The sequence below is a fragment of the Taudactylus pleione genome, unplaced genomic scaffold (genome assembly GCF_031769625.1).
Source record: "Taudactylus pleione unplaced genomic scaffold, aTauple2 ptg000198l, whole genome shotgun sequence".
Classification (NCBI taxonomy): Eukaryota; Metazoa; Chordata; class Amphibia; order Anura; family Myobatrachidae; genus Taudactylus; species Taudactylus pleione.
In genome coordinates, this window is record NW_028284600.1 from 12,093,475 (window position 1) to 12,103,538 (window position 10,064).

Sequence of the window (10,064 nt, forward strand, 5' to 3'; positions counted from 1 at the left end):
CGAGTACACCAGTAACAGAAGTCCCAGGAACGACACCAGTCTGGGACAGCACGCTGCTAACACATCTTGCCTCTACGCGCCATAACAGAATGACGGCCACATGAGCAGCCTCCCGGCGTGGAGGTAAGCCACGGTATATATATATATGTGTGTGTGTGTGTGTGTGTGTGTGTATACATATATATATATACACACACACACACACATATATATATATATTAGTATATGTTGTTTTTTATACCAGCCCTGCTTTAGAATATATACATGCTGGAGTGAATTTGTCCTTCCATGGCGCTAATTATGCTCAGGTTCTATTTTAAATATTATCGTCGCCTACTAAACTTGTATGTAGGTACACGTATGCATATGTGGATATCGCGTCTTATCCTTACCATAACATACTAGCATAATTAAAGATGCTACGATTGGAGGCTGGGACGCTCCTGATGCGGTAGTTGGTACAATGACTCCGCTTTACACTATCTCTCCCTAGAAATTGGTGTGTGTGTGTGTGTGTGTGTGTGTGTGTGTGTGTGTATGAATATATAATGTTTATACTTCCACATTCATTAGGTTTACCTATTATTCCACGGATGCGTAGCCGTCTGGGTTTGCCATAAGCTGTAGGCTATATCCATTCCTATTATATGGTGGTTCTATAAACTAGAGTCATGTTCTGCAGCTTACATAATGATAGTCACAATTCCCTGGGCATTGCTTCTAGTATGGTCCCTATACATGTCCTGGGGCGTGCTCCATTCGGGGGATCTATTCTCATTACAACTACAGTGGTGCACTTGTATTAATATTTCCGAACAGGTACCCTTCTCAGTATCTATTCCGATACTCCATATTTTTGTCGCATATCTCAATAAAATGAGTCTCAAAAGGGCCTTTAGGTACAATTCATACCATGAGGCCTTGGGCCGCCCACAGAACAGGCTCAATTTAGAGTCCTGTTATACGACCACCTTGTCTCCACTAACATTTTATTAGTTTCCACAGTAATTTCTACTGCACTTCTCCAGACTAAGGTCCGTGCTGTGGAGCATTGGTCTTAGCCCACTGAAACTACTCTTTATACCTAACATGGCGGGTTGCTGTGTGATAAAAGGTCAGTGACATTCTACATAGCGTCCAGAGTGCTTCTGGTCGCTCACAGGTAAGAGCTTACCTCACTAATGCCTAGGAAGATGCTCCTATTTCATGCAACCTGACATACATAACGTTAATCTCCCTTACGGAGCCTAGCGGCTGTCCTAGCAGCCCTCTGCTCTTTTAATCAGTTGGCTCTACACTTTAGAGTTTCCCTGGTGTGTGGGTGCATAGTTTGTACATTGAGATTAGCGACACTATTCTACTAGAATCTGTTGGGGTTATGGACCAAAGCGCATCTCTGGGCTAGGGCACATCTTTACATAAGTGTGACAGTCACTATGTTCCACGCAGGGGGCCTGGTTGGGTTTTCCTGTTCAGTATCTGTTGATATTTTATCACACTAATAGGTACCTGACGGGTACTTGCATGGTTGTCCTGCTGCCCTGGCCTTGCTGTGTGGGATGTTTCCCTATATTGGTAGCTCTCCCTGGGTGGGGTTACATTCGTGCTCCTTTACTGCTAAGTTCCTGGTTGTTTTCACACTGTTCGGGCCGGCAGTTGGTACTGACTACGCACTTCCATCAGGTTGGAAGTTGTCTTTTTATCCCTGTTTTGAACTCCAGTGTCCCCTAGTGGATGAAGGAGAAAACAGGATTTTGGTACTTACCGATAAATCCCTTTCTCCGATTCCACAGGGGACACTGTACACCCGCCCAGCGCTGCGTACCTGACGTTTTGTTGGGTTCATTCTATGGTTGTGTGACTGCATGGTTCCCTGTTATGGGTTCCACTGTTCTCATTCAGTCGGTCTTGTTCCGTTCTGTGGTCTTCTCCTTCTCCTCGTTTTCTTTTCTCTTGTCCTCCGTCTCCTCTCGGGCTCAGTTCTTAAACTGGGGCTGATGGGGCATAGAGGGGGAGGAGCCAGTCACACTTTTAAATTATTTGAAGTGCCAGGCTCTGCTCTACCACCGTCTATACCCCACTGTCTTGAACTCCAGTGTCCCCTGTGGAATCGGAGAAAGGGATTTATCGGTAAGTACCAAAATCCTGTTTTCTACTAGACACAAGGTCTAGCTAGTTGTTGATAGCACAGTATAGTGCAGGTTTTCCTGGCATTGTATGTGTCTGTGCTAGTGCTGTCTGCTTGTATTTCTCTGTCAGCCATTTTATCTATCCCTGTACTTTCTCTTTCACTAGCCCTTGCGGTGACAGTGCTGCTCAGGGGTTAATTTGCTTCACAGTTCAAATGATTATTGTACTGAGGAGTTTGACACATACATTTATAATGTCTGGCAGTGAGTCTGGTCAGGCTGATATCCCCCTCACACAGTCCTGCAACAGATGTTTGGCTGGAATAAGAGAGGGAGAGATTATTGTCGGAGGATTGTGTACCCTGTGTACCAGGAATGCAGGATTACCTGCTGGGCCCAGCTCTTCTCAAAAGCCTCCATGGGCTTGCTTTGCACAAGCACTAAACACCCTGATGGGTCGGCTTGCTGCACCACCAGTGACCCCACCATTGGGGTACACTCCGCAGCTTGCTATGCCATCTGCGTCACAGGGGACCTCCAGACAGTTGGCTTTGGCTCATAGTATGCCTTTACAACCTACTCCCTACCAAACACAGTCAGAACCTGTGTGGGTGAACACACTCTCCAATACGGTGCAAAACCTGACGGAGGTGTTACAGGGGGAGCCTTTCCAACGTTCTGTTCGGAAAGAGATACAGGGGGTCATTCAGACCTGGTCGTGAGAGCTCGCAACCGGGTCGATGTTCCCCCACTGGGCATACGCACGTCGGAGCCGGCTCCGATGTGCGCGAGACCTGGCTAGCGACGGGCGCTCCGTCGCTTGGGGTCTCGCACCAAAGGGGGCGAGCTGTCGATGTTGAGTGACAGCTCGCCCCGTTTGGGAGGCGGGCAGGGGGTGTGGCCGGCCAAATGGAGACATTCCCGAAGGAACGCTTGCCTTTTGGGGGCGGCCCCACTGACATCAGCAGTGATGTCAGTGGGGAGCTTCCTGCTCAATCAGAGCAGGAAGCTCCCTGGGGCTTGCGAGCGCCGAGACCCAACCTTAGGGTCTCGTCGCAAGCCCCAATGGTCGCGATGGTCTTCACCATCGCGACCGTCACCCTGGTCGGTCGCTAGAGCTGTGGGTGATAACCCACAGCTTAGCAATTGACCAAGAGGTGGCACTACAAGATGCAAGAGGCCGCCCTCATGCAGAGCGACCGCTTACATCTAACGACCGCCTCTGAATGAGGTCCACTGTCTTCCCAGTCTACGTACTATCAGGATGATGTGTCAACTGATGGGGAAATACAGGACTTATCTGAATCTGAGCTACCTCTAAAAGAGGCGGAGCTCAAGTCCAAAATATATGTGCACGGCCTCATCCGTGCGGTCCATGTGGCCATGGATATTGGGGATGAGGATACCCCAGCAGCCAAATCCAAACATGCTTACTTTAAAGAAGTTAAAAGTTTAGCGACAGCTTTTCCGCTGTCTGATCAGCTGGTTGAACACTTGGAAGAAGCATGGAAAACTCCAAGCAGGAGATTTCAGCCACAGAAGAGGTTGGAGACCACTTATCCGTTCGAGTAGAAGTATTTCTCTAAATGGGAAACTCCTCAGGTGGATTCTCATATTACGCGCCTTGTCAAAAGTGCGACACTCCCTATGCCATCCATGTCATCATTAAAGGATGTCATGGACAGGAAGGTGGAAATATGCTTAAAGGTCATTTATTCCCTTTCAGGGGAGTGGCTAGGCCAGCTATGGCTATATGCTGGGTGGCCAGGGCAATGGAGCTTTGGGCTAATGCCCTGGAGGCGTCCTTGCCTGTAGAAGCTATCAGTGAACAAGTGGAACTGGTAGGTTTCCTCAGAGATTCAGCCACATATGTGAATGAGGCTACTCTGAATGTTAGTATGCTAACATCCCTTATTTCATCGGCTGCAGTTTCGGCTAGACACTCTCTGGTTGCGATCTTGGAGGGCGGATGCTGAGTTCACGAAAGGGTTAGAAGGTTTACCCTTCAATGGCCAGGTACTTTTTGGTCCAGATTTGGACAAAATTGTGGACACTTTGGCGGCTGCCAAGTCTGGCTCCATTACCCTCGAGTTCTGGAACTGTCATTACGGTCCTTCCGCCCTCAGAGAAAGGCCAAGGCTCAGTCCTTTCCCAGACCATTTGGAACTAAGAAAGTCACAAAGCCCAAAAAGCAGGCCTGGAGTGCTAGGCGTCCAGCTGCCAAGCCCGAGGCTAAACCTTCAGCCTGACGGTACGGGCCTCTCCTTGGGGGACCCCAAGGTGGGAGGCCGACTTCTTCAGTTCGCCCAGTGTTGGTGTCATACCACAACAGACACTTGGGTAATAGAAGTGGTCTCTCAAGGGTACACCCTTTCGTTCCAAAACAGACCTCCACATCAATTCTGCCTTACGGGACAACAAATGGATCAGGAAAAGGCATTGGTACTGCAGAGAGTGGTTCGACTGTGGCTGCAGGGGATCCGTCTATTACCCTACCTGGACGACTTGGTATTGCTGGTCAGGTCTCCAGAATTGCTTCTTCAGCATCTGCAACTGACATTGACAGTGCTACAAAACCACGGTTGGTTGATCAACTAGGAGAAGTCCTCACTGACGCCCTCACAGAGGATGCTACATCTCTGGGCTTTGTTGGATTCTCAACAACAGAGGATTTTCTTAACCAGGAACAAGATAACCACGCTGCAGTAGCGGGTTCGCAGCTGCCTGCGCAGTCACCGCGTGTCGATCCACTCGGCAATGTAGTTGCTGGGCTCCATGGTGTCCACCTTCGACATGGTGGAGCATGGCCAATTTCATTCCAAGCCTCTACAGACACTGATCCTGTCCAGATGGGATGGATCTCCATGCCGGATAAGACCGCAGACGTTGGTACTGTCTCCGGAGGTACGTCTGTCTCTGACTTGGTGACTTCATACAAGTAACCTTGCCAAGGGCCGCCCCTTTTGGATTCCAGAGCGGGTCCTCCTGACGACTGACGCCTGTCCCCGGGGCTGGGGTGCAGTTACAGGTCCACACTTCTTCCAAGGAAGGTGGACAATGGAGGAGTCCGTGCTGCCAATAAATATATTGGAACTAAGGGCTGTTCTAAGGGCTCTTCAACAAGCAAGGCTCATACTTCACGGAAAACCCGTGTAAGTCTAGTCAGACAACGCCACCACAGTGGCCTACATGAACCGCCAAGGAGGCACTCAAGTCAGGCAGCACTAGTGTAAGTGTCCCGCATCCTGACTTGGGCGGAGGTGAATCTCCCAGCCATATCAGCGGTGTTTATTCCGGGAGTCCTAAACTGGGAAGCGGACTTCCTAAGTCGTCACGACGTACACCCAGGGGAATGGTCACTTCATCAGGAAGTATTTCAACTTCTGGTAAACAAGTGGGGCTTTCCCGAAATAGATCTGATGGCATCTCGGCACAACCACAAGCTGCCATGGTACGGATCCAGGACAAGAGACGTGGAAGCACTGCTGGTGGACGCCTTGTCGGTCAAATGGACCTTCCGGTTTGTCTACCTGTTCCCTCCATTCTCCCTTCTACCTCGGGTAATCCGAAAGTTGAAACAGGAAGGAGATATGCTACTGCTGGTAGCTCCAGCATGGCCCAGACGTCACTGGTATGCAGATCTTCAGAGTCTGTCAATAGACACTCCAATGCTGTTGCCGCAGCGTCCGGACCTATTATCGCAAGGTCCTTGCCTCTACCCGGACCTAAGTCATTTGTCTTTGACGGCGTGGCTCTTGAAACTGCCCTCTTGAGTTCCAGGGGTTTCTCTAGCTCGGTGGTCCACACCATGCTCAGAGCTCGCAAGCCTGCTTCTGCGAGAATTTATCACAGAGTGTGGCACACTTTCTTTGAATGTTGTCGCCCCAGAGGTTATAATCCTCAGACATTTAGATTATCCAGGATTTTAGCATTTCTACAGGCGTGCTTAGATCACGGTCTTCGCCTTGCTTCTCTGAAGGTGCAGGTTTCTGCCCTGTCACTTCTGTTTCACTGTAGGATTGCTACCCTTCCGGATGTACATACCTTTATGCAAGGGGTGCTTCGCATCCAACCTCCTTTTATCCCACCGGTGGCTCAGTGGGATCTGTCTGTGGTACTTAGGGCTCTACAAGGACCGCCATTTGAACCACTGGGCTCAGTGGATTTAAAATGGCATACTATTAAAGCTGTATTTCTTCTGGCCATTGCTTCGGCCAGAAGGGTATCAGATTTGGGGGCTCTTTCTTGTCGTCCTCCCTTTCTGATTTTTCATAAGACAGTGCGGTTCTTCGTACTCGCACTGGTTTCCTGCCTAAGGTTTTATCCAGCTTCCACATTTAATGAGGAAATTTTAGTACCAGCCTTTAACTCCCCAGACCTCTCAGCTGGTAAGGCCTCCTTGGATGTGGCACGGGCTCTAAAGACCTATGTGGACCATACCAACTCATTTCGGAAGTCAGACTTGTTGTTTGTCCTTTTTGGTTTCCGAAAGAAAGGATGGCCTGCTACTAAGCAGACGTTGGCAGGCTGGATTCGCCTGGCAATATCAGAGGCTTACATTCATGAGGGCCTTCCTGTTCCGTCCTCTGTCAAAGCTCACTCTACTCGGTCTGTGGGTCCCTCGTGGGCAGCTCGTCGTGGTACCTCAGCTGTTCAGCTGTGTAAGGCAGCCACTTGGTCTACTGTCCATACATTCCTAAGGTATTATGCATTCGATACCTTTGCCTCTCAGGATGCCTCCTTCGGGCGGCGGATTCTCCTCTCTGCACAGGAGCGTTTCCACCCTTAAGGAGACTGCTTTGGGACATCCCCAAGGTCTCCTGTGGAGCCCTATGGACCCTGCAGTAGAAAATAAGAGATATGGTAAGACCTTACCTTTTGTTATCTCTATTTTTACGAAGTCCATAGGGATCCACAGGACTCCCACCCTGTCGCACCTGTGCTGCAGTTGGGCTGTGTTCTGGTCACCGATTTCCGTCTCCTTCTGTATGTGAGAGTGTGATACTTGTGTGTTCCAGAAATTCTTCCTTCTCTCTTCTCCTCCTCCGGCCATTGGCTTGTTACGAAACTGAGGTGCCTTGGCTTGGGGGCGGGGTATAGGAGAGGGGCCCGGTGCATCCTGGGAGCACAAGTTTATTGAGGTGCCCGAGACTGACGTCATCGCCTATGCCCCAAGGTCTCCTGTGGATCCCTATGGACTTTGTAGAAATAGAGATAACAAAGGTAAGGTCTTAGCATATCTCTTATTTTTGTTGTTGTTGATGCATTTAATTAGCCTTCCTTCTGCAGGACTAATGACCTTCTGTTGCTGTGATGCTTGCTTAACCATTGAAAAACACATTCACTTTGCTTGTAGTGAAATAGGTAGACTGAGGATGATGAGTTATACTGTAAAAAAAACCTCAATCAAATGCAGGCAAGCTTCACATCCTATAATCTAATGCTGGGTACACTGATGGATATATCACCTGTTCCATTGAATGGGCGATATATCTATAGTGCATCGTCAGGTGTGATCAGCGGATATGTCTGTGAACGACTTCGTTCACAGACATATCCGATCTGCTGTCGGCACAGTAGATGGCCGATATATCTGAAAGATATACATCGGTCATCTGCTGGTGTGTACGGGCGAGCCATTGATCACCCGTACACATGCTGCAGGGACCCGGCGGTGATTGACAGCTCAACTGGGCGGCGTTTTAAATGCCTGCCCATTTGAGCTGTCAAGCCCGGCACATTGGGCAGACGATTGGCAAATGTGTCCGGCTAACCCGTCGACCTAGTGTGTATCCAGCTTTGATCAAGGGTACTTGACCCCAAAATTTAGATGGTTGCCATGCTACACTCTTCGTTTTTTTTTTTTTTTTTTTTTTTTTTTTTTTTAAAAACACATAATATTTACTAGAGATGTTTAAATTGAAGTAACATATTTTTGATATTTGGCTTATAATGAGATCATATTTTTTTTTTAAATTCTAATCCGTGATCGGCTGCAGCCTAGAGCGCCAGGACTGGTGGAGGGGGGGGGGAGGAAGGAGGTGGGGACTTGAGGTGGCAGCAAAGGGAATAAAATGAGGAGCAAATTATTCCATGCTGGCGGTGGCCACGGAGATTAATTGCAATAGTGTGTGTGTTTGTGTAGAGGGGGAGTTGCAATAAGTGAATTAGCCTAGGGCTTCTGGAACATTTAACCAGGCCTTGTTTATTATATCGTTTCACTTACATAATTACAGTGTACAGTTAGCATAATTATGTAGGGAAGGCAGAAGGAGATGATACTGCTCGCTGAAGCCTACAATCTATAGGGGATATGGGTGGACACTTTATTTAGGGAGAATTAGGAGGAGGAGAGATGGGCCAGAATGAAGACAATGAGTTTTGAAAGCTGGATGAGGATCTACCAGCATGGGGGGACATTCCAAGGGTAGGAGCAGGAGTAGGTGGCACTGCTGTGTTTAGCAGGGCGAAGAGTGATTATGTGAGGAGATGTGGGGTAGATAGGGGTGTGATGGAGAGCTTTGTATGGGAGGCTGTAGTCGACTTTTGGGCATTTTGAAAAATTGAACATCATTGGATAATCTCTTTAATATGGTTGATTTTTACAGAAAATTAGAACCCTTCACTTGTACATATATGGTGGAGTTTCAAGCATGCAGTTGGGATTGCGCAATGTTCTAGGACAGGATTGCATCCATGAGCTGACCTTACTGTCTGGGTGGAAATTTGATTGAGCTCTTTAATGCATTCACTTTTAGGACGGATGTGATTTTGTTTGCCGATCTCAACCTCGATCTTCAGAGACTGCGTACCGAGGAGTAGGAGATGATCAACTTGGCGAGGAGCCGGAAGAAAGAGACGACCACCTTCTACCTATGTGATTGTGGGTCACCTATGACCTCTCTATGAAACATAGCAATTGGAAGAAGCACATACCTTCCATCACTTTCTTCCCTGCTGCTTTAGAACCTCTATTCTTTCCTAATGCTTCTCCGCTGCAGTATGGGATCAAAGTCGTCATCCCCCACCTCCTCCTTCCTTCCTCCCTCCCTTGTGGAGTTATTGCTGGCACAAGTGTAATTCTGCACTGGGTAGGCTCCTGCTACGTGATGTATGTGAGAGGATAGCCAATATCGTACTTTCTCATGGTAGTAAGAAGCAAAGCCAGATGTCTCCTGTTGTAGTAGCACTGCAAAGCCACAGGCCTGAAGACCAAAACACAAACTCAGGACACGTCCAGAAACTGATAGAAAAGAGGCAGAAGTCTACAGAGAGACTTTGGTATTACTGGATACATCGGCAAACGTAGGCGAGAAAAAAAAAAAAGTCCTTTTATCTGATGGATTTAATAGCAGATTAAATTACTTTTTAGATATGAAAAATAAGATTTGGTATACTTTTTGTTTATATGGTCAGTTGTATAACTTCACCAAATTTGGGGACACAATGTCTGTAACTCACTTTTTACACAATGGAAAAAAACACACAAAAAAAAACTTGCAAACAAGCAGAAAATGCAGTAGACCTCGTGGGTTTGTGTGGTTCACACTTAGTGCAGCCTCAGAATCACCATTACACCTCCTTGCTTTGCCTCTTGTCTAATACCTTTTTTTTTTCTTTTTTTTTTTTCGGGCATCTACCTTACTATGGGTGTTTATATCTTGTGTGACTTATTGGTGAGTTTCTGGGATTTGTTTTTGTTTTTTTATAAAATAAATAAAGTAAAAAAAAAAAAACGATGGGTGAGTCTGTAATTTGTCACTGGGTATAAATACAATGTATATTTAAAATGATTGAGGTGGGTATAAGTGGGCGCTTGTTTTTCACACCGTGTCTGGTACTTTCAAGGTATAATCATTGCGCCGTGACTAGTTGTTAAATTACACATCATTGATATCTACAGTATAGCAAACTTGATTGTTAGCACACACTGAC

At 47.5% G+C, this 10,064-nt stretch overlaps 1 protein-coding gene across 1 annotated transcript in view; it reads left to right on the forward strand.

The window, feature by feature from the left end:
• The window catches only part of M6PR (mannose-6-phosphate receptor, cation dependent), a 39,096-nt gene extending 29,259 nt beyond the window's left edge, over positions 1–9,837 (forward strand). Inside the window, exon 7 of the mRNA XM_088476907.1 lies at positions 8,888–9,837. Within this exon, the coding sequence (XP_088333033.1) occupies positions 8,888–9,010 (123 nt within the window). The 3' untranslated portion in view covers positions 9,011–9,837. The remainder of the gene's footprint in view (positions 1–8,887) is intronic.
• Positions 9,838–10,064: the final 227 nt, after the last annotated feature.